The sequence below is a fragment of the Mobula birostris genome, unplaced genomic scaffold, assembly GCF_030028105.1.
Source record: "Mobula birostris isolate sMobBir1 unplaced genomic scaffold, sMobBir1.hap1 scaffold_532, whole genome shotgun sequence".
NCBI lineage: Eukaryota > Metazoa > Chordata > Chondrichthyes > Myliobatiformes > Myliobatidae > Mobula > Mobula birostris.
Window position 1 is genome coordinate 180094 of NW_027278264.1, and position 25537 is coordinate 205630.

Consider the following 25537-nt stretch of genomic DNA (forward strand, 5'->3'; position numbering starts at 1 on the left):
AACTCTTCTGCTTATTTGCTGCCTGAACTGCAGAGTTCCTCCAGCATTGTGTGTGTGTGGGTCTTTGTATTTCCAGCAACTGCAGAATCTGTTACATTTGTAAGAGGATTGTACTTTGGCATTAGATACACGGAATACCTGTTGATATTGAGCAAATCGTTTATGGGATCCGCTTTCTGTGTTAAAACAGCTACTGGGTATTCTACACAAAAAAAAACTGAGGTCTGGACATGGAACCGAAGCTTGCCGGAACATTTAATGGCACCGTGATTACCCAGAAAGCTCGGCATAACAATTTTCGCCGTCGCGGAAACACCGATCAAATGCGCAGGCGTCAGGGTTGATGTTTGTTCCCGAATATCGCGCATGCGCGCAGTGCAGTAAAGGCCTCGGAAAATCGGCTCCAGGTAGGAGACGGTTTACTGGTGGGGTTTTCAACACCGAATTCGGGATAATTATTGTGAGCTCCGGATACCGTGACCCGTAATCCCGGGACAGTCCTGTTCTCTTCCCTCTCTCTCTCAGCCCCACGACCCGTACACGGGCCCCGGGGAGCTTCCGGCTGGTGAGGGAATGGGAACCGATGGATCTCTCAGACAGAGCTGAGCTCCAGCTGTCTAAATGCAAGGATTGGGAACTCGGAGAAAGGGAACAAATCTTTTAAATCACCTTTGTTCTACCTCCTATCACAAACGAGAGAAAATCTGCAGATGCTGGAAATCCAAGCAACACACACGAATTGCTGGGGGAATTCAGCATTAGTACTCTTCCTTAGATGCTGCCTGGCCTGCTGAGTTCCTCCAGCTTTTTGTGTGTGTTGCTTCTTCTACCTGCTCTTGTTCTGGACTTTTCTACTCGTGAGAACACGGTTTGACCCACTCTCTCTGGGTACATAATTATATCAAACACTTTTGTCCTGGGCAACAAGTAGCTTTCACATCACAAATGTGCCGGACAGACTACTGCCTTTCCCTTCATATTCATTGGCATTGCCATCAATAAGCTCAGCACCGACAGTCACCTGGGAGGAGGGTTCAGGGGAAATATTTATGTACAATACAGAAACTGTGTGTATTGTGGTGATGCAAAAGTTGCTGGAGAATTTGCAAGTGGGAGGAAGTGGAGTGATATTTGGAAATCTGACTTTTAAAAGTGTCATTTAGCAAGCAAATCAGATATGGATGGTGTGCAAAAGCTGGAGTGAGAAAATTCTTCCTCACCCTGTACAGGCCTGCTATGTAGGTTGTGTGAGAGTGCAGATGAACTTGATCAAACCCAGAGGATAACAAAGTTCTTATTGACAGTGATTTACTAGCTGTTAAAATGAGTACCTCTATTTAAAGTTCAGTGTGCACATATTGTTGTCACTGGGTAAAAATTGCACAGCACAAGATTTTTTGGCACACCGCTCATTACAAATTAGATGGGACATTGGTGGGAAGGTGGGGAGACTTCAAGTGTCCTTGACACGCTCACCTGCTAGGTGTGCGTCCAGCTGCAGCTTGTAACCCTGCACGTTAGGGAGTTTGAGCTGGAAATGGATGAATTCCAGATCATTTGGGAGTTGGAGGCCGTGATGGATATGACATGAGGAGAGGTGAGTTACACCCAAGGTGCAAGACACAGGAAACTGGGTGAGAGTCAGGAAGGGGAATGAGGTTAAATAGCCATTGCAGAGTACTCTTGTTGCTATCCCGCACAACAACAGGTGGACCACTTTCGGAACTGTTAGGGGGGATTACCTAGCAGAGGAATTTCAAAGGGCTGATAGGGGCTTTGTTAGTTAGGGAATTAAAACTAGCAGAGGTCTAATATCCTAGTGGTGAGGCTTGCTAGCTAGTGCTAGTGTGTGGCAGGGGTTGGTGGTTAAATTAAAGTTGCAGGCGGGATTGGAGCCAGAATGGCAGAACAGATGGGTGGAAAGGGTGAATTGAAATGACTTATATCCTTAATATACATGAAGAGTAGAAATATTTACATTAATTCTCCATCTAAATGTGCAATGTGTAATTTCTAGTAATCTATAATAAATAGTACAGTCATTATAACATAGTAATACAATTTCATCAGTATGAATTAATCAGTCTGATGGCCTGGTGGAAGTAGCTGTCCAGGAGCCTGTTGGGCCTGGCTTTTATGCTGCAGTACCACTTCCTGGAGGGTAGCAGCTGGAACAGTTTGTGGTTGGGTAAATCGGATCCCCAATGATCCTTCGGGCCTTTATACGCACCTGTCTTTGTAAATGTCCTAAATAGTGGAAAGTTCGCATCTACAGATGCTCTGGGCTGTCTGCACCACTCTCTGCAGAGTCCTGCGATTGAGGGAAGTACAGTTCCCATACCAGGCAGTGATGCAGCCAGTCAGGATGCTCTCAATTGTGTCCCTGTAGAAAGTTCTTAGGATTTGGGACCCCATCCCAAACTTCTTCAAGCTTCTGATGTGGAAGAGGTAGACAGCCACATACCACACAGCCGGTGTGCACAGACCAGATGAGATCCTCGGTGATGTTCATGCCGAGGAACTTAAAGCTGCTTCCTCTCTCAACTCCAGATCCATTGATGTCTCCATTCCTTCTGTAGTCCACAACCAGTTCCTTTGTTTTTGTGACATTGAGGGAGAGGTTGCTTTCTTGACACCCAGACAGATGTTGTTCAGACAAAGTCAGCAATCAAAAGGTTGAGCATGGTATGATGAATGTGCAGAGCTGTGTTTTTCACAATGCAAGAAGCATCGTAGGAAAGTCAGATGAGTACAGGTCATGGAATCATGATATTGTAGCCATTACTGGGACTTGGTTGCATCCAACAGTCTGAGGGATTTAGAGGAACAAATTTGTAGAGAGATTGCAGACTATGCCAAGAAACATATGTTGATATCGTAAGTGATTTTTAACTTTCCAAATATTGACTGGGCCTCCCATACTGAAAAAGGACTAGCTGAGGTAGAGTTTGTCAAATGTGTCCTTCATCAATACGTAGAATTCCCAATGTAGAACTGTGCAAAAAGCTATTCGGAAATGATCCAGGGCTAGTGACAGAAATTAGTGTATGGGAACACTTTGTATCCGGTGATCATAATACCATGAGATTCCAAGTAAATATGGAAAAAGAGAGGTCTGAACCACAGGTTGAGATTCTAAATTGGGGAAAGGTCAATTTTGATGGCATCAGAAAGGATCTGACAAGTGTGTTTTGGGAAAGGCTGTTTTCTATCAAAGGTGTACTTGGTAAGTGGGAGGCCTTCAGAAGTGGAATATTGAATGTGTAGAGTTTATATGAGCATGCCAAATTGAAAGTTGAAAGGTAACTGGTGCAGGGATCCTTGGTGTTCAAGAGATATTAAGGACCCGGAGATCTTGTTCCTCTAAATGCCTCGGACTGTTGGGTGCTACCAAGACTCATTAATGACTGCAAATCATAAATCAATGTCCTGAGCATATCTGATTTTCTTTTTAGTTGTCTTCTGTTGGTTTTAAAAACTTTCCAATAGCTTTTGTTGTATTATTTGCCCTCTCTTTGGCCTTTATGTTGACGTTGGCTTTGTCTTCTCATTTCAGCCACGGTTGTGTCCTCCTGCCTTTCCAATGCTTCTACTTCTTTGGGATGTATCTATCACTCAGCTCCCGAATTGCTCCCAGAAACTCCAGCCATTGCTGCTCCATCGTTATTCCTACCAGTTTCCCCTTCCAGTCAAGTTTGGCCAGCTTCTCTGTCATAGAAGCATGGAGAAATTCTGTGCAGAAACAGGCCGTTTGTCCCCTCTAGACAATGATGATAATATTTAAGATGTCAAATGCAACCACCTGCACCAGGACCATCGCCCTCCATACCCCTACCATCAAGATACCTATCCCAGCTTCTTTTAAATGGTGAAATTCAGCTGGCATGAACCACTTGTGCTGGCATCTCATTCCACACTGTCACAACCATTTCAGTGAAGAGTTTTCCCACATATTCCCCTTAAATTTTCACCTTCACCACTTACCCATGACCTCTGGTTATAGTCCCACCCAACCTCAGTGGAAAAAGCCTGTTTGCACTTACCCTCATAATTGTGTATACCTTGAACAAATCCTCAAAGCAATGTATAATTTCCTTGTTTATGTTCAGAGCCGTTTTTACGTGTATAAGATGATGAGAGGCATTGATCGTGTGGATAGCCAGAGACTTTTTCCCAGGGCTGAAATGGCTAACACGAGGGGGCACAGTTTTAAGGTGCTTGAAAATGTGTATCAAGGGGATGTCAGAGGTAAGTTTTTCCACACAGAGAGTGGCGGGTAAGTGGAATGCACTGCCAGCAATGGTGGTAGAGACGGATACAATAGGGTCTTTTAAGAGACTCTTCGATAGGTACATGGAGCTTAGGAAAACAGAGGGCTATGCGTTAGGGAAATTCTAGGCAGTTTCTAGAGTGGGTTACATGGTCGGCACAACTTTGTGGCCTGAGGGCTCTGTAATATGTTGCAGATTTCTATGTTCTATGTTAAACAGCGAAACAACATTGGCTGTTCTCCAATCCTCTGGTTCCTCCCCCTGTCACCAAGGATGATTTAATTATCTCTGCTAGGGGCCCCGACAATTTCTGCACTTACCTCCGGTAGAGTCCGAGGGAGCACCTTGTCATGCCCTGGAGATTTATCCACCCTAATCTGCCTCAGGATAGCGAACATCCTCTCTTCTTTAATCTGTACAGGGTCCACGATGTTAATGCCACTTTCCCACACTTCCATAGACTCTGTGCCCATCTCCTGAGTAAATAGAGATGATCTTCCCCATCTGCTTTGGTTCCAAACATGGATTACCATTCTGGTCTTTCAGAGAACCAACTTTGTCCCTTGCAATACTTTTGATCTTAATGTATCTCCAGAATCCCTTAGGATTATCCTTCATTTTTTCTGTGAGGGCAATCTCATGCCTTCTTTTAGCCATTCTGATTTATTTCTTATTTGTTCTCTTGCATTTCTTATACTCCAGGAGAACCTGCCTGCCTATCCCTGTTATGCAACTCCGTTTTGTGCTCCACCAGGGTCTCAATATCTCTTGAAATACAGTTTCTATCTTTACCTTTTATTCTGACAAGCACATACCTGCTTTGTACTTCCAAAACTTCACTTTGAAGGCCTCCCATTTACCAAGCACACCTTTGCCACAAAGCAGCCTGTCCCAGTCCACAGTTGCCAGGTCCTAGTGTCATAATTCCAGGTGTTGATCCATGCCCTGAACACATCCGCCTTTCCTACGCTGCTGCTTGTATTGAAATATACAGGGCTCAGCATATTCACTGCACCATGCTCAACGTTTTCATTCCTGACTTTGTTTGAGGACAGAACAACATCTGTCTCCACAACCTCTCTACTATCTGTTCTGTTATTCAGGCTCCCATTCACCCTACAACTTTAGTTTAAATGTCCCCCCCCACCTCTCGACATGCAGCTCTATCACCCCTTTGGCTTTCATCTCCCAGATCAATAAAAAGGAGGTGCATACCAGGTACAGGAAAATAGGAACAAATGGGGTACTTATGAAGTTTGAGCCTCAGCTGTGGCAGCGTGTTTGTGTCTTTGAGCAAGGCACTTAGCCACACATTGCTCTAGTGTCTGTGCGAGGAGTGGCGCCCCACACAGACTTCCAACCTGCACCTTGTAAGGCATGAAAATGCCCGACGCGGGCCTCTCATGGCCTGAGTCGATGTTCCTTCCTTCCTTCCTATGAAGTACAGGAAATTCAAGTGAACACTTATGAAAGAAATAAAAGAAGGCATGGTTGCCCCAGCAGACAAGGTTTAGGAGACTCCTCAGGGATTCTGCAGACATGTTAAGAGCAAAAAGGTTGCAGGGAAAATATTAATCCTCTGGAAGATCAGAATGATAATCCATATGAGGAGACAAAATAGATGGGGGAGATATTTTTTTGCATCCATACTTACACAGGAGATGGACACAGAGTCTACAGAAGTGAGGCAAAGCAGCATCAACTTCATGGACCCTGTACAGATTACAGAGGTGGAGGTGTTTGCTGTCTTAAGGAAAATAAGCGTGGATAAATCACCAGGGCCTGACAAGTTGTTCCCTGGGACCCTGCGGAAGACAAGTGCAGAAATTGTCAGGGCCCAAGCACGGATACTTAAATCATCCTCAGTGACAGGTGAGGGACTGGAGGATTGGAGGACAGCCAATGTTATTCCGCTGTTCAAGAAAGGCTCTTAAAAATAAACTCAGAAATTGTACGTTGGTGAGCTTAACACCTGCAGTGGGAAAGTTATTGGAACGTATGTGCAGGAACCAGATATATAAGTATTTGGATGGATGTGGACTGATTAAGGATAGACAGCATGGCTCTGTGCATGGTTGGTCATGTCTAGCCAATCTTATCGAGTCTCACGAGGAAGTTATCAGGAAAGTGGATGAACTCAAAGCACTTGACAAAGTCTCATATGGGCGTTTGGTCAAGAAGGTTCAGTCACTCAGCATTCAAGATCAGATAGTAAATTGGATGAGACACTGTCTTTGGGAGAAGCCAGACTGTGGTAGCAGATGGTTGCCTCTCTGACCGGAGGCCTGTGACTAGTGGTGTGCCACAGGGATCAGTGTTGGATCTGTTGTTGTTTGTCATTTATATCAGTAATCTGGATGATAGTGTGGTTAACTGGATCAGCAAATTTGTGGCTGACACCAAGATTGGTGGTGTAGTGGACAGCAAGGAAGACTATCGTGGCTTGCAGTGGGATCTGGACCAGCTGGGAAAATGGTTTGAGAAATGGGAAATGGAATTTAATGAGACAAGTGCGAGGTGTTGCACTTTGGTAGGACCTAGAATTACACAGTGAGTGGTCGGGCGGTGAGGAGTGCTGTAGAAGCAACGGATCTGGGAATACAGGTCTATAATTCACTGAAAGTGGTGTCAGAGTTGAATAGGGATGGAAAGAAAGATTTTGACACATTGGCCTTCATAAACCAAAGTACTGAGAACAGGAGATGGATGTTATGTTGACATTGTACAAGACAATGTTGCAGCCTAATTTGGAGTATTGTGTGCAGTTTTGGTCACCAACCTACAGGGAAGATGTAAAAGAGGTTGAAAGAGTTCAGAGAAAATTCAGAAGGATGTTGCCACATCTGAAGGACTTGGGTTATAAGGAAAGAGTGAACAGGTCAGGACTTTATTCCTTGGAACATAGAAGATTGAGGAGCGATTTGATGGAGGTATACCACAATTAAGAGGGGTATAGATAGGGTAAATGCAAGCTGGATTTTACCACTGAGATTGGGTGGGACTATAACCAGAGGCCATGGGTTAAGGATGAAAGGTGAAATGCTAAGGGGAAAATGAGGGGAAACTTCTTAACACAGACGGTCATCTGGGTGTGGAGTGAGCAGCCAGCACAAATGGTGTATGCGAGTTCGATTGCAACATGTTAGGGGTTTGTATAGGTACCTGGATGGTAGGGGTATGGGAGTAGAAAGTTTAAATAGCTCGACAGCAACTAGATGGGCCAAAGGGTCTGCTTCTGTGTTGTACTTTTCTATGACTCTGACAAGAACCTTAAATAATACTAACATTCACTCTATAATTCCTTTTAACAGCTGTGCAGACTAACCATACATCTGAGTAGGAGATATTTACTAAAATATTTGCTAAAACTGTGGCACTTTAAATTAACAGTACATACAAGAAAATCCCAGCTGCACGTCAACAAAGGCTATTTGTGTGAGAGTGTTTCAGTTACTGTGGGGCCAGGAACCCATGCAGCTCAGTGTGAACAGGGAATAATACCAAGGGAGAGAGTCAAGCTGAAACAGGTGACAGATTGGAGATGGCAGAAATGCCCCATTCCTATCGAGACAGGAAGAACATCAGAGAGTTTGATGGTCATTTCAGATACCAGCACTGTGCCCAGTTAGAAGAAGATTTCTCTCTCCAACTTTGGTTGAACCTCACTGTAACAATGTGATGTCAGTTCACGTCTTAGCGACTGAAGTGATCTCATCTGAAATGTTGTCCTTCAGCCATTGATGGATTTTGTAAATCTTTTTACAGGTTAAAAATGACAAGAAATTTGTCTCTGGGAATCTCGAACACAGCACGCCAGTTTTGCTGTCTTTGGCCAGATATTTAAGAAGTGGAGCAAGGGATTCACTCAGTCATCCTACCTGCTCAGACTGTGGGAATGGATTCACTCGTTCATCTCAACTGAAGGTACATCAGTAAGTTCACACTGGGCAAGGCCATTTGCCTGTTATGTGCGTGAGAAGGGATTCAGTCGGTCTTCCAACCTGTGGACATACCAGTCAGTTCTAACTGGGCAAAGGCAGGTCATCTGCTGAATTTGTGGGGAAGGATTCACTCGGTCATCTGACCAAATGGCACACGAGCGAGTTCACACCGGGGAGCGGCCGTTCACCTGCTCAGACTGTGGAAAGGGATTCACTAAGTCATCCACCCTACAGAGTCATCAGCGAGTTCACACTGGAGAGAGGCCGTTTACCTGCTCAGACTGTGGAAAGGGATTCACTCAGTCATCCGGACTATTGGTACACCAGCGTGTTCACACTGGGGAGAGACCGTTCACCTGCTCGGACTGTGGAAAGGGATTCATTCAGTCATCCGGACTATTGGCACACCAGCGAGTTCACACTGGGGAGAGACCGTTCACCTGCTCGGACTGTGGGAAGGGATTCACTCAGTCATCCGGACTATTGGTACACCAGCGAGTACACACTGGTGAGAGACCGTTCACCTGCTCGGACTGTGGGAAGGGATTCCATGGATCATCCGACCTTCATAGACACCAGCGATTTCACACTGGGGAGAAGCTGTTCACCTGCTCAGACTGTGGGAAGGGATTCACTTTATTACATCACCTACAGAGTCACCAGCGAGTTCATACTGGAAAGAGGCCGTTCACCTGCTCAGACTGTGGGAAGGGATTCACTCAGTCATCGGGACTGCTGGCACACCAGCGAGTTCACACTGGGGAGAAGCCGTTCACCTGCTCAGACTGTGGGAAGGGATTCACTCGTTCATCTGATCTGCTGGCACACCAGCGAGTTCACACAGGGGAGAGACCGTTCACCTGCTCAGACTGTGGGAAGGGATTCAGTCGATCATGTGATGCTCTTAGGCACCAGCGATTTCACACTGGGGAGAAGCCAATCACCTGCCCAGACTGTGGGAAAGGATTCACTTTATTACCTGATCTATGGAGACACCAGTCGGTTCACACCGGGGAGAGGCCGTTCACCTGCTCAGTCTGTGGGAAGACATTCGCCCAGTCATCCGACCTACAGAGTCACCAGAGAGTTCACACTGGGGAGAAGCCGTTCACCTGCTCAGTCTGTAGGAAAGGATTCACTCAGTCATCCACCCTACAGAGACACCAGCGAGTTCACACTGGGGAGAGGCCGTTCACCTGCTCAGAATGTGGGAAGGGATTCACGCAGTCAACCCACCTACAGAGTCACCAGAGAGTTCACACTGGGGAGAAGCCGTTCACCTGCTCTCAGTGTGGGAAGGGATTCACTCAGTCATCTAACCTTGTGACACACTACCGGGTTCACACTGGGAGAAAATTTCAATAAGCTTCATGCTGGATATTTGTCCATCAACGTTGCTGAATGCAATTTTGAGAGTGACTGTCAGTGCTGAACTCTGCAATTATTGCTGCTGCTCACCACACCCAGTTCTGCACCCTGGTCACTGGGCATGGGAGGAGTTTCTTCTGCTGCATATTCACCTTTAATGGGACTGGAGTTTAATATTCTGGATTTGTGACATATAAATCAGTTCTATTTTAAACTCTGTCTCCGGTGAATTTATGACACACCTAGTGTACAGTAGAGAGTCGACTCAGGCTGGCTCGACCTGACCAGTGATTCTGTTCCACGACAGTCCTTTTCAATCCTCCCCTGTTGTTCCCCTCTCGCTCTCCCTGTGCTGATGGGTTCCAATCAGTCACCACTCTGTGGGTGAAGAGGTTTCTCTTGAATTCTCTGCAGACTGAAGAAGTCGAGCTGACTGCAGTTCTGTCTGAGATGTTCTTCGCCCCTCTAATCTCTGGACTGAGGAAGAATGACATTGGTAGTTAACCTCCTTAATCATGACTCACTTCCACATTACGGGTCATTTTCTCTGCTTCTAAAGGGTTGTTAGGAAACACCCCTGGCCTCTAAAGACTGAAAGCAGAATGGGAAACCATCAGTTGGATGTTCAAGGGAGCAGGGTCAGGAACCAGAGGCAGGTCTGCACAGGGCAGAGTTTGGGTCTGTGGACGATAGTCGGGGTAAGAAAGTATGATGAGGAGAAGGGAATCAGCAGCAGGACGTGGCAACAAATGTCAAGAGTAGCAACATTTGGAAGCTGATTGACAGAGAAAATTTTTCTGTTTTCTGACTGATGACACAAACAATATCTGTGGTGAGGTGCTCCACTGGTCGAGGAAAACGTGTTGAGAATGGTTATATCTAGTGTGGGAGCCATTCCTGCTTGTTTATCCTGTAATATTATATTTGAATGGTTATTATGGATTGTCCTATCTGAAATAATGTATTGATTATCATATAATTTGTAAGATTTGACTCTAAAACTGGATCAGGCTTGAATTTATGGTGCCTTAATGAAGTGATGGAGGGCATTGATGAGTTTGTATTTTAAAGCAAGATTTTGGTGAATGATATTTGCCACTTGATTGTACCTTTGTAATTAATCAGATTGAGTTAAACTGCTGCAGGATCCTGAGACGTGTTGGATTGTGTCTGGTTTGTCTTGGCATTTTCTGCATTTACTGCCTTGTTTGTTTGTATTTCATGTACTTTTGATTTTTTTTCCCTTTTGTTAACCACCTTATCCTGTATTTCTGCAAGGAACCCCTCTGTTTCTGGGAAGAGGTCTCCAACTCTCAGTCAGGTGCTCGATGCTTCCTTGTCACCATCTGGTCTGCTCAGATCATTGGGATGTCTCCCAAGGAGGGTCATACTCGTTCCACTGGTTAATGTTTTCTTCCATAGTGATGATTCATTTTTCTGAGTTGTCCTCTCATTGAAGTTTTCTGGTCTGTATTTCTTATCACGATGGCATAGACACACCTGGAGTGCTGAATCCTGTTCATTTCTGATGAAAATATATACTTAGAAATTTTATACTGTTGTGTGATTTCTTTTTCATGTGTGTTACTCCTCTAGCTCCCGTCCAAGGTAGTGTTAATCTAAGTGGGTTTGAGCGTAAATAGTCTTTTCTAAAGTTCTTACTTATCTTTGTAAATTTTACTGATTGAAGTGGCAGCAAGATATTTTTATTAAAAAAAGTCAATGTCGGTTTTGATGGAAGTGTTTATTGCCTTTGTTGTATTTGTTAACAACTGAGCTCTGTTTGGCAGGTTTTTTTAAGCCTTGAACTAAATTTTGTCAAAGGTTTTCACAATTTCACACTACTTTCTATTTTCTTTGCTTGTTGATATTCCAGATACGTGGGTGTCAAGAGTCCCGATGAAGGGTCTTGGCCTGAAATGGTGATTCCCATCCATAGATGCTGCCTGACATGCTGAGCTCGTCCAGCAATTTGTGTGTAGTTCTCCAGATTTCTCGCATCTGCAGGTCCTCTTGTTTCCAGATACTTATACATTTCTTGAAAGAACAAGCTGGTACTGGGGTTGTGTGGCTTTTTTACTAAAATATTAAACAAGATCATTAGAAAGAGGTGGCATAAAGTTGGAAGGTGCAGAATCTGTGGGTAGAATTAAGGAATAGCAAATGTACAAAAAAAATCCCTGATGGGAATTGTATAGAGACCCCCAAGCAGTAGTGAGTATGTGGTCCACAAATTACAATGGGAGATAGAAAGTGCGTGACAAAAGGGCAACGTTACAATAGTCATGGGGGATTGTCATGCAGGTGATTAGGAAAATTAGGACGGTGTTGGTCTCAAGAGGAGGAATTCCTAGAATGTCTACAAGATGCTTTTTTAGAGCAGCTGGTGGTTGAGCCCACTTGGGGATCAGCTATTCTGGATTGTGTGTTGTAATGAAGCGGAATTGATTCGGTCACTTAAGTTCAAAGAACCCTTAGGGGCAGTGATCTTAATATGATCAAATTCACCCTGACATTAGAGAAGGAAGAAGCTAAAGTCCGATGTGGAATAAAGAGAATTACAGAGGCATGAGAGCAGAATTGGTCAAAATTGATTTGAAAAGAACATGGGCAGGGATGAAAACAGAGCAGAGATAGCTGCAATTTCTGGAAGCAATTCGGAAGGCACAGGATATACAAATCACAAAGAGGAAGCAGTATTCTAAAGGTGAGGTGACAAAACCGTGGCTGATCAGAGAAACCAAAGACAACATATAAACCAAAGAGAGAGCATGGAGCAAAAATTACCAGGAAGTTAGAGGATTGGGAAGCTTTTAAAAACCAACAGAATGCAACTAAAATAAATAAGGGAAAAGATGGAATACATAGGTGAGCTAGGCAGTAATATCAAAGAGGATACTAAATTTTTCTTCAGGTACATACAGTGTAAAAGAGAGGTGGAAGTGGATTTCAAACCACTGGGAAATGATGCTGGAGAGGTATTAATGGGGTGGGGGTGCAAGGTGATGGCAGATGAACTGAATAAGTATTGTACATCACTCTTATCTGTCGAAGACACTGGCAGGAATATGAAAGTCCCAGATGTCAGTGGTCAGAATGTGTAAAGTTACGTTACTCGGGAGAAGTTTCTTGGGAAACAGAGATGGTCTGAAGGTAAATAGATCACCTGGACCAGATGGTGAACACCCCAGAGATCTGAAAGAGGTGGCTGAAGGGATGTGGAGGCATTAGCAATGATCTTTCGAGATCTTACCCCCACTACCCGAAATGTCCTCTCCTCACCCACCCTCCCAACTCCAGTCCTGTCCCCGCTTGCAGGGCAACAGTCTGCCGGTGTTTGCCCCCCAATGTGGTGAATCGCCACCACCGTGGGCTCAGACATTTCCACAGATGAGCCCCTCCTGTCCCCACCGGGACAAACATCCTGTCCGCCCCCTCTCTCACCGTCTTCATCCTCTCCCTCCCCGGGGAACCGGCATCAAACCGACGGGCCAAGCGGTCTCCTCCTACCTCTCAGCGATACATCAGACTCCGGCCGCAGGAGACGCTTCACAAACGCCCCAACTTCCCTCGGAGGGAAATGGAAATAAATCAGAAAGCGGACATTTACTTTCAGGTTTATCCCGCTTTGACGGAGAGATCGGACACGGGGTCAGCGGGGGTAACGCCCTCTCGGCCGGTCCGCCTTCGCGACTGGGTGTAACCAATGATTGACATCGGTTCGCACCAATGGGAATAGCCTGACGTCACACATGGGCCCTTTTCCCTTCCAAACAAGTTTGGCCAGCTTCTCTGTCATAGAAACATGGAGAATTTCAGTATGGAAACAGGCCATTTGGCCCATCTAGTCAATGCTGAAAAAACATTTAAGCTGTCTAATCCACTGGGACCATCGCCCTCCATACCCCTACCATCCAGGTACCTATCAAACTTCTTCGAAATGGTGAAACTGAGCTCATATTGACCACTTGTGCTGGCATCTCATTCCACACTCTCACAACCATTTCAATAAAGAGCTTTTCCACATGTTCCCATTAAATTTTCACCTTTCCCATTTACCCATGACCTCTGGTTGGCATCCCACCCAACCTCAATGGAAAAAGCCTGCTTGCATTTACCTTATCTATATTCTCATAATTTTGTATACTTCTAACAAATCCTCAAAGCAGTGTATAATTTCCTTGTTTATGTTTAGAGCCTTTTTCAGGTGTATAAGATGATGAGGGGCATTGATCGTGTGGCTAGCCAGAGGTTTTTTCCCAGGGCGGAGATGGCTAACACGAGGGGGCATAGTTGTAAGCTGCTTGGAAATAGATACCGAGTGGATGTCAGGGGTACGTTTTTTTACACAGAGAGTGGTGGGTGCGTGGGATGCACTGCCGGCTATTTGCGTGAGAATGTTTCAGTTACTGTGGGGCCGGGAACCCATGCAGCTCAGTGGGAACAGGGAATAATACCAATGGACAGAGTCAAACTGAGCCAGGTCACAGATTGGAGATGACAGAAATGGCCCATTCTTATTGAGACAGAAAGAGCATCAGAAAGTTTGATGGTCATTCCAGATACCAGCACTGTGCCCAGTTAGAAGATGGTTTCTCTCTCCAACTTGAGTTGAACTTCACTGTAACAGTGTGATGCCAGATCACACCTTGACAACTCAAGTGATCTCATCTGAAATGTTTTCCTTCACCCATTGATGGATTTTGTAAATCTTTTCACAGGTTAAGAATGACAAGGAATTTGTCTATGGGAATCTCGAACACAACACATCAGTTTTTCTGTCTCTGTCCAGATATTTAAGAAGTGGAGCAAGGGATTCACTTGATCATCCTTCCTGCTCAGATGTGGGGAGGGATTCACTCGATCATCTGACCGACTGACATGCCTGTCATTTTACGTTGGGGGGAACCCGTTCATCTGCTCAGACAGTGGGAATGGATTCAGTCGGTCATTTCAACTGAAGGTACATCAACAAGTTCACACTGGGACAAGGCCATTCACCTCTTCTGTGTGTGAGAACGGATTCAGTCGGTCTTCTCGCCTGTGGACACACCAGTCAGTTCACACTGGGCAGTGGCTGGTCATTTGCTGAATTTTTGGGGAAGAATTCACTCAGTCATCTGACCTAATGGCTCACCAGCGAGTTCACACCAGGGAGCGACCATTCAACAGGTTTCTGTTCCATATTATTATATGAAAATCTATCCCTGCCGTTCCCCTCTCACTCTCCCTGTGATGACAGGTTGCAACTAGTTACTACTCCGTGGGATAGGAGATTTCCCTTGAATTTCAGAGAATCATAGAAATCTACAGCACATTACAGACCCTTTGGCCCACAATGTTATGACGACCATGTAACTTACTCTAGAAACTGCCTAGAATTACACTACCGCATAGGCCTCTATTTTCCTAATCTCCATGTACCTATCTAAGAGTCTCTTAAAAGACCCTATTGTATCCGCTTCTACCACCGTTGCTGGCAGTGCATTCCACACACACACCTCACTTTGTTCAAAAAACTTAGCTCTGACGTCTCCTCTGTACCGACTACCAAGCAGCTTAAACCTATGCCCCCTCGTGTTAGCCGTTTCAGCCCTGGGAAAAAGCCTCTGGCTATCCACACGACCAATGCCTCTCATCATCCTACACACCTGCATGAATCTCCTGCATGCTTCTCTCCAGACTGAATAAGACGATGAGCACTCTGTGGTTTTAATGTTCTTCAGGGCTCTGGTCTAAGGTGTTTAAGCTCCTTCTTCCCTGATCTTTTCAACATTTTGTGTCACTCTCACTCATTTCAAAGGACTGTGCCTCTGACAGCTGGGTTGTTGCAATGCACCTCTAAAGTCTGACAGCAGACCAGCGAGTGAATGTTCGATGGAACAGAGTCAGAAACCAAATAATTACCAGCCTGAGTCAGGGCTTTTGGGCTCCGAGAAGAGATGGCCCATAGAGATTACAAGGAGGAGGAGAAAGAGAAATTAGACCAGCAGGATGTGGCTACAAGTGAAAGATCAGAAACATTTTGAAAATGTTTGATTGAAAAAAAAGGTGGTTAATTTCTGCAAATTACTGGAGGAAATCAACATATCAGGCAGCAAATGTGGAGAGGAATAAATGGAGAACGTTTAGGCCGAGTCCCTTCAGCATGCCTAGACTGTGTACTCCTCTGCTTAGTTGCTGCCAGCATTTTGTGTGTGGGCGTCTCTGTATTTCCAGCAACTTTTGTATTTCATATCTGCATTTGTAAGAGGATTATACCTTGGCATTAAATACATGGAATACCTGTTGATATTGAGTCCAGAACAAGGGGCCACAGTTTGAGGATAGAGGGGAAGCCTTTTAGGACCGAGATTAGGAAAAACTTCTTCACACAGAGAGTGGTGAATCTGTGGAATTCTCTGCCACAGGAAACAGTTGAGGCCAGTTCATTGACTATATTTAAGAGGGAGTTAGATATGGCCCTTGTGGCTATGGGGGTCAGGGGGTATGGAGGGAAGGCTGGGGCGGGGTTCTGAGTTGGATGATCAGCCATGATCATAATAAATGGTGGTGCAGGCTCGAAGGGCCGAACGGCCTACTCCTGCACCTATTTTCTATGTATGTTTCTATGTATATTGTTTGTGGGAGCCGCCAACACAAAAAAAAACTGAGCTGTGGATATCGAACTAGCGCTTGCAGAAACTTTTAATGGCATCGTGATTACGCATAAATCCTTGCGATAAAAATGTCGCCGTCGCCGAAGCACCGATCAAATGCGCAGGCGTCAGGGTTGTTGCTGTTAGCGAATATCACGCTTGCGCAAAGTATACAAAAGGCCTCTGATTATTCGGTGAAGGTTAGAGAGGGTTTGCGGGAGGGACAGTCGCTGTGACCCGCAATCCCGGGACAGTCCAGCTCTCTCGTCCCTCTCTCTCTGCCCCACGATCCGTACACGGGTCCCGGGGAGCTTCCGGCTGATGAGGGAATGGGAACCGATGGATCTCTCAGACAGAGCTGAGCTCCAGCTGTCTAAATGCAAGGATTAGGAACTCGGAGAAACGGAACAAAATCTTTTACATCACCGGTTGAGAAAATCACCTTTGTTCTACCTCCAATCACAAACCAGAGAAAAATTGTAGATGTTGGAAATCCATGCAACAGACACAAAACGCTGGAGGAATTCAACATTAGTACTCTTTTCCATAGATGCTGCCTGGCCTGCTGATTTCCTCCAGCATTTTTTGTGTGCTCCTTGTTCTACCTCCTCTGGTGAGAAAATCCTTCATTACCCGCTACAGGCCTGCTACATAGGTTGTGTGAGAGTGCAGATGAACTCGATCAAACCCAGATGAGATCAAAGTTCTTATCGCCAGTGATTTGGTTGCTGTTGAAATGAATACCTCTGTATATAAAGTTCAGTTTTCACATGTTGTCACTGGGCAAGAATTGTACAGCACAAGATTTTTGCAGACACTGGTCATTACAAATTAGAGGGGACATTAGTGGGAAGGTGGGGAGACCTCCAGTGTCCCTGATACCCTCACATACCTGACTCCCTGTAACCCTGCACGTTAGGGAGTTGGAGCTGGAAATGGATGAATTCCGGATCATTCAGAAATCAGAGGGGATGACACGAAGAGAGGTGAGTTACACCCAAGGTGCAGGACACAGGAAACTGGATGCGAGTCAGGAAGGAGAATGAGGTTAAATAGCCATCACAGAGTACTCTTGTGGCCATCCCCCAGGACAACAGGTAGACCACGTTAGGAACTGTTGGCAGGGAATTAGCTAGCACAGGAAAGTCAAAGGGGATTTGTTAGTTAGGGGAACAGAACTAGAAGGGGACTAATATCCTAGTGGTCATGCTTGCTAGTGCTAGTGGATGTTAAACTGAAGTTGCAGGGTGGATGGGAGCCTGAATACCAGAACAGATAGTGGAGTCATTGAAGTGAATTGACTTTATTACTTACATCCTTCATATACATGTGGAGTAGAAATCTTTATGTTCCGTCTCCATCTAAATGTGCAATTTGTAGTAATTTGTAATAAACAGTATGTACATCAGAATGGTCAATATAATATAGAAATACAATTGTATCAGCATAAATATATGAGTCTGATGACCTGGTGGAAGGAGCTGTCCCAGAGCCTGTTGGTTCTGGCTTTCATGCTGTGGTACCATTTCCCGGATGGTAGCAGCTGGAATAGTTTGTAGTTGGGGGTGAATCAGGTCTCCAGTGATCCATCAGGCCCTTTTTTACACATCTGTCAGTGTAAGTGTCATGAATAGTGGAAAGTTCACATCTACAAATGCACTGGGCTGTCCGCACCACTCTCTGCAGAGTCCAGCGATTGAGGGAGGTACAGATCCCATACCAGGCAGTAATGCAGCCAGCCAGGATGCTCTCTATTCTGCCCCTGTAGAAAGTTCTTTACATTTGGGGGCACATTCCAAACTTCTTCAGCCTTCTGAGGTGAAACTGGCATGCTTGTGCCTTTTTCACCACACAGCCGGGATGTACAGACCACGTGAGATCCTCGACGATGTTTATGCCGAGGAACTTAAATCTGTTTACCCTCTCAACTCCAGATCCATTGATGTCAATAGGGGTTAGCCTGTCTCCATTCCTTCTGTAATCCACAACCAGCGCCTTTGTTTCTGTGACATCGAGGAAGTGGTTGTTTTCTTGACACCAGTCAGATGTTGTTCAAACTTCAGACAAAGTCAGCAATCAAAAGGTTGAGCATGGTGCTTCGAATGTACTGAGCTGTGTAAATCAAATGCAAGAAACATCATGGGAAAACCAGATGAGCTCAGTGCATTGAATTCTGATATTGTTACCATTACTGGGACTTGGTTGAAACCAAAAGTCTGAGGGATTGAGAGGAACAAATTTACAGAGAGATCACAGACTATGCCAGAAACAAAGACTGATACAGTAAGTGATTTTAACTTTCCATATATTGACTGGGCGTCCCATACTGTAAAAGGACTAGATGGGGCAGAGTTTGTCAAATGTGCTCTCAACCAGTAGAATTCTCAAAGTAGAAGTGTGCAATAAGCTATTAGGAAATGATCCAGTGCTAGTGACAGAAATTAGTGTATGGGAAGACTTTGTACCTAGTGATCATAATACCATGAGATTCCAAGTAAATATGGAAAGAGAGAGGTCTCGACCACAGGTTGAGATTCTAACTTGGGAAAGGTCAATTTTGGTGGTATCAGAAAGGATCTGACAAGTGTGAATTGGGACAGGATGTTTCTGGCAAAGGAGCACTTGGTAAGTGGGAGTTCTTCAGAAGTGAAGTTTCGAGGGTTGTATGTGCCTGTCAAAATAAAAGTTTGGTAACTGGTGCAGGGAACCTTGGTTTTCCAGAGATATTGAGGCCCCGGATATTTTGTTTCTCTAAATGCCTCAGGCTGTTGGGTGCTACCAAGACTCATTAGTGACTACAATATTATAATTCCACGCCCTGAGCTCAGCTGACTTTTTTTGAAGTCATCTTCTGTTGGTTTCTAAAAGCTTCCCAATAGTTTTTGCTCTTTTGTTTGCCCTCTCTTTGGTTTTTACATTGGCTTTGGCTTCTCATTTCAGCCATGGTTCTGCCCTCCAGACTTTACAATGCTTCCAGTTCTTTGGGATGTATCTATCACTCACCTCCCAAATTGCTCCCAGAAACTCCAGCCATTGCTGCTCTGTTGTCAGTTTCTACCAGTTTCCCCTTCCAATCAAGTTTGGCCAGCTTCTCTGTCATAGAAACATGGAGAAGGTCAGTGCAGAAACGTGCCCACTCTGGACGATCAGTGAATGGTAATCTATACTGTGAATGGTATCTATAATGTGAAAAAGACTAAGGAGCTGGTGGTAGACCTGAGGAGAGCTAAGGTACTGGTGACCCCTGTGTCCATCCAGGGGGTCAGTGTGGACATGTGGTGGCCAGTGCTATCATGTTTGCTGTTGTGTGCTGGGGCAGCAGGCTGAGGGTAGCAGACACCAACAGAATCAACAACTCATTCGTAAGGCCAGTGATGTTGTGGGGATGGAACTGGACTCTCTCACGGTGGTGTCTGAAAACAGGATGCTGCCTAAGTTGCATGCCATCTTGGTCAATGTCTCCCATCCACTACATAATGTACTGGGTGGGCACAGGAGTACATTCAGCCAGAGACTCATTCCACCGAGATGCAGCACTGAGCGTCATAGGAAGTCATTCCTGCCTGTGGCCATCAAACTTTATAACTCCTCCCTTGGAGGGTCAGACACTCTGAGCCAATAGGCTGGTCCTGGACTTATTTCATAATTTACTGGCATAATTTACATATTACTATTTAACTATTTATAGTTCTATTACTAGTAATTATTTATGGTGCAACTGTAACAAAAAACAATTTCCCCCAGGATCAATAAAGCATGACTATGAATATACGAGGAGGCAAAATAGATAGGGTAGATTTTACATAGCATTCTTGCAGCTGTATTTACTCAGGACACAGATACCCATTCAAACTTCTCATCAATGGTGGAATCGAGCTCACATGCATCACTTGTGCTGGCATCTCATTCCACACTCTCAACCATTTCACTGAGAGGTTTTCCACATATTCCCCTTAAATTTTCACCTTCCCCACTTACCCATGACCTCTGGTTGTCGTTCCACCCAAACTCAGTGGTAAAAGCCTGATTGCATTAACCCTATCCATACCCTCATAATTTTGTATACTTCTAACAAATCCTCAAATCATGTATAATTTCCTTGTTTATGTTTAAAGCCTTTTTTAGGGGTCTAAGATGATGAGGGGCATTGATCATGTGGATAGTCAGAGGCTTTTCCCAGGGCTGAAATGGCTAACATGAGGAGCCTGAATAACAGAACATATAGTGCAGAGTTGTGGAGACAGATGTTGTTCAGACTTCAGATAAAGTCAGGAATGAAAAGTTTCAGCAACTTTAGTTTAATCCCCCACACACAAACACAAACCCACCTTCCACCATGCAGCTCTATCACCCCTTTGGCTTTCATCTCCCAGATCAATAAAAAGGAGGTGCATACCAGGTACAGGTAAATAGGAACAAATGGGGTACTTATGAAGTACAGGATATTCAAGTGAACACTTACGAAAGAAATAAAAGAAGGCATGAGGTTGCCCAGCAGACAAGGTGAAGGAGAATCTTCAGGGATTCTGCAGATATGTTCAGAGTGAAAAGATTGCAAGGGAGAAAATTAATCCTCTGAAAGATCAGAATGGTAATCCATATGAGGAGACAAAATAGATGGGGGAGATTTTTTTGCCATCTGTATTTACTCAGGAGATGGTCACAGGGTCTATAGAAGTGAGGCAAAGCAGCATCAACTTCATGGACCCTGTACAGATTACAGAGGTGGAGGTGTTTGCTGTCTTAAGGCAGATTACCATGGAAAAATCACCAGGGCCTGACAAGTTGTTCCCTATGACCCTGTGGAAGACAAGTGCAGAAATTGGTGGGGCCCAAGCACAGGTATTTAAATCATTCACAGTGACAGGTGAGGTACTGGAGGTTTGGAGCCAATGTTATTCCGCTGTTCAAGAAAGGCTCCAAATATAAACTAGGAAATTATACGTTGGTGAGCTTGACATCAGTAGTGGAAAAGTTATTGGAACGTATGTGCAGGAACTGGATATATAATTATTTGGATAGATGTGGACTGATTAAGGATAGACAGCATTGCTTTGTGCATGGTAGGTCATGTCTAACCAATCTTATAGAGACTCTCGAGGAAGTTATCAGGAAAGTGGATGAAGGCAAGGCAGTGGATGTTGTCTACATGGACTTTAGCAAGGCACTTGACAGAGTCTCATATGGGGGGTTGGTCAAGAAGGTTCAGTCACTCAGCATTCAAGATGAGATAGTAAATTGGATGAGACACTGTCTTTGGGAGAAGCCAGACTGTGGTAGCAGATGGTTGCCTCTCTGACTGGAGACCTGTGACTAGTGGTGTGCCACAGGGATCAGTGCTGGATCTGTTGCTGTTTGTCATCTATGTCAGATATCTGGATGATAACATGGTTAGCTGTATCAGCAAATTTGTGGCTGACACCAAGGCTGGGGGTGTAGTGGACAGTGAGGAAGACTATCATGGCTTGCAGAGCAATCTGGACACACTGGAAAAAATGCGTTGAGAAACAGAAAATGGAATTTAATGCAGACAGGTGTGAAGTGTTGCACGTTAGTAGGAACAAGGTCTTACACAGTGACTGGTCGGGCTCTGAGGAGTGATGTAGAAGGAAGGGATCTGGGAACGCAGGTCCATAGTTCACTAAAAGTGGTGCCCCAGTTAGATAGGGACGGAAAGAAAGATTGTGGCACATTGGCCTTCATAAACCAAAGTACTGAGTACAGGAGATGGATGTTATGTTGACGTTGTATAAGAAATTGGTGAGGCCTAATTTGCACTGTTGTGTGCAGTTTTGGTCACCTACCTACAGGAAAGATGTTAGAGGTTGAAAGAGTTCAGAGAAAATTTGCAAGGATGTTGCCACGTCTGGAGAATTTGATTATAAGGAAAGATTGAACAGATCAGGCCTTTATTTGTTGGAACGTAGAAGATTGAGGGGAGATTTGATGGAGGAGTACCAAAATTATGAGGGGTATAGATAGGGTCAATGCAAGCTGGCTTTTACCACTGAGATTGGGTGGGACCACAACCAGAGGCCATGGGTTAAGAGTGAAAGGTGAAACGTTAAGGGGAAAATGAGGGGAAACTTCTTCACACAGTTGGTCATTCGGGTGTGGAATGAGCAGTTAGCACAAATGGTGAATGTGAGCTCAATCTCGACACTTAAGAGGTATGAGTAGGTACCTGGATGGTAGAGATATGGGAGTAGAAAGTTTAGTTCAGCACAAACTAGATAGGCTGAAGAGTCTCTTTCTGTGTTGTACTTTTCTATGACTGTGACAAGAACCTTAAATAATACTAATATTCACTTTAATTCCTTTTAACAGACCAACCATTCATCTCAGCAGCAAATTTTTATACGGTGTTTAAACTGTGGCACTTTAAATTAACAGTACATAAAAGAAAATCCCAGCTGCAGGTCAACAAAGGCTATTTGTGTGAGAGTGTTTCAGTTACTGTGGAGCCAGAGACCTATGTAGCTCAGTGGGAACAGGGAATAATACCAGTGGAGAGAGTCAAACTGATCCAAGTCACATATTTGAGACGGCAGAAATGCCCCATTCGTATAGAGACAGGAAGAGCAACAGAGAGTTTAATTCCAGATACCAGATACCATTTAATTCCATATACCAGCACTCTGCACAGTTAGAAGATGATTTCTCCTTCCAACTTGGGTTGACTGTCACTGTAACAGTGTGATGTCAGATCACACCTTGGTGACTAAAGTAATCTCATCTGAAATGTTGTCCTTCACCCATTGATGGATTTTGTAAATCTTTTTACAGGTTAAAAACTACAAGGATTTTTTCTATGGGAATCTTGAACACAACACACCAGTTTTGCTGTCTCTGTCCAGATATTTAAGAAGTGGAGCAAGAGAACCACTCGATCATCCTTCCTCCTCAGACTGTGGGGAGGGATTTACTCGATCATCTGACTGACTGGCACGCCCATCATTTTACACATGGGGAGAGGCCATTCACTTGCTCAGACTGTTGGAATGGATTCCCTCAGTCATCTCAGCTGAAGGTACATCAGTAAGTTCACACTGGTCAAGGCCATTCACCTGTTCTGTTGGTGAGAAGGGATTCAGTCGGTCTTCCCACCTGTGGACACACCAGACAGTTCACACTGGGCAGAGGCTAGTCATCTGGTGAATTTGTGGGAAGGATTCACTTGGTCATCTGACCTCATGGCTCACCAGCGAGTCCACACTGGGGAGAAGCCATTCACCTGCTCAGAATGTGGGAAGGGATTCACTCGTTCATCCACCCTACAGAGTCACCAGCGAGTTCACACAGGGGACAGGCCATTCACCTGCTCAGACTGTGGGAAGGGATTCACTTTGTCATCTCAGCTACTGAGCCACCAGTCAGTTCACACCGGGGAGTGGCCATTCAACTGTTCAGACTGTGGGAAGGGTTTCACTTGGTCACCTGACCTACTGGTGCACCAGCGAGTTCACACCGGAGAGAGGCCGTTTACCTGTTCAGTCTGTGGGAAGAGATTCACTCGGTCATCCGACCTACAGAGTCATCAGCGAGTTCACACTGGGGAGAAGCCGTTCACCTGCTCAGAATGTGGAAAGGGATTCACTCAGTCATCCAACCTACAGAGTCATAAGCGAGTTCACACTGGGGAGAAGCCCTTTACCTGCTCAGACTGTGGGAAGAGATTCTCTCATTCATTTCACGTACTGACCCACCAGCGAGTTCACACTGGGGAGAAGCCGTTCACCTGCTCAGAATGTGGGAAGGGATTCAATCAGTCATCCACCCTACTGAGTCACCAGCGACTTCACACTGGGGAGAGGCCGTTCACCTGCTCAGAATGTGGGAAGAGATTCACTCGATCATCCGACCTACTGAGTCACCAACGAGTTCACACTGGAGAGAAGCCTTTCACCTGTTCAGAATGTGCAAAGAGATTCAGTCGATCATCTGACTTACAGAGTCATCAGCGAGTTCACACTGGAGAGAAGCCGTTTACCTGCTCAGAATGTGGGAAGAGATTCACTCGATCATCCACCCTACAGCGTCACCTGCGAGTTCACACTGGGGAGAAGCCGTTCATCTGCTCAGTCTGTGGGAAGAGATTCACTCGATCATCCACCCTACAGAGTCATCAGCGAGTTCACACTGGGGAGGGGCCGTTCACCTGCTCAGACTGTGGGAAAGGATTCACTCAGTCATCCCAACTACTGGCACACCAGTCAGTTCACATTGGGGAGCGGGCGTTGATATGAATCTCGAGGTTTCATTTCCTGTGGACTGTCATTTTAGGGGAGAGAGAGAGAGAGAGAGAGATTGAGAAGGTGAATCAGTCTGACTTGTAGCTTGTTTACATCACTCGCAGCTTGTTTAGTTTTAACCGAGGACACAGACACTCAGAGTCAGACAGAGACAAAGGAGAAAAAATGGAAGGATCGAAAGAAGGGAACTAGTGGCCAAGGGTCACTGTTTAGAACTTTCCTATGCCCACAAGGGTGGGTTAATTATTGATTCAGTGAACATCGAATGTCTGGTTATCACCTCATTTGATCCATTGGAGTGGATCGGATTTGTGAAGACCACTTATGTCTTATGTGCCTGGGTATGGTCTGGTAATTCACTTGAAGATGATACCCCTTGTGACAAGTCCCTTTCGGTGATAATTCGTACGTGGATTTAGAACGACAAGGATAAAATCTACAGCGACTGTTCTCTTGTTTTACCACCGTGGAACCTATGGAATTTGACATAATTGCCTTGTCTCGACATTTACCCTGGATTACAAATATCTCTCTCTCATCAACTATTCCATGGATGAACTGAACTTTCATACTTTACCATCTCAAGACCCTATCTCAATAGTTTGGGAGTTATATTTAAATATATATATATATATACACACACACACACACACACGTAACACTGTTCAATTTTGTTTATCTTGTTTTAGTTACTATCTTATAAGTAGATACTAATAAAGATAGTGATTTTAACATCAAAACCAGACTCCAGGTGTAGTCTATTGCTACTGGTTTGTTTCTAAAGCATTACGGTTTGTAACAAAATTGGGGCCTGCGTCCGGGATATGAACAAATTTGGGGGCATATTGATTATCAGTTTCATTGGGGAAATCCCTTTTGATTTATTTGTGTGTGAAAAATCAGCAGCAATGGATGTTGATAGATTTCTGCAAGCGCCAACCTCTGAAGCATTAGAGGATGCCAGAAGGATTGAGTTGTTGAGTCTTGCTAAAAAGTTAAAACTTGGAAAGGTGAAATTGACAATGAGGTCACAGATGCAGAGGATAATAACTGAGCATTGTTTATCC

At 44.8% G+C, this 25537-nt stretch overlaps 1 protein-coding gene across 5 annotated transcripts; it reads left to right on the plus strand.

Moving 5' to 3' along the window:
• Positions 1-333: 333 nt before the first annotated feature.
• Positions 334-25537, plus strand: LOC140193358 (uncharacterized). 5 transcript variants are annotated; one of them, XR_011884754.1, is made up of 5 exons: positions 334-407; positions 8037-8195; positions 11457-11587; positions 14302-14752; positions 15384-15866. XR_011884754.1 is itself a non-coding variant. In XM_072250688.1 (5 exons), exon 5 carries the CDS (start codon positions 23412-23414, stop codon positions 24462-24464), a length of 1053 nt encoding a protein of 350 aa, XP_072106789.1. In that variant the 5' UTR covers positions 334-407; positions 8037-8195; positions 11457-11587; positions 14302-14752; positions 23005-23411; the 3' UTR covers positions 24465-25537. The 5 variants fall into 5 exon arrangements, 3 of the variants coding, with proteins under 3 accessions (XP_072106789.1, XP_072106788.1, XP_072106790.1); XM_072250688.1 differs by lacking the exon at positions 15384-15866 and adding an exon at positions 23005-25537; XR_011884755.1 differs by lacking the exons at positions 11457-11587; positions 14302-14752; positions 15384-15866 and adding an exon at positions 10859-11320.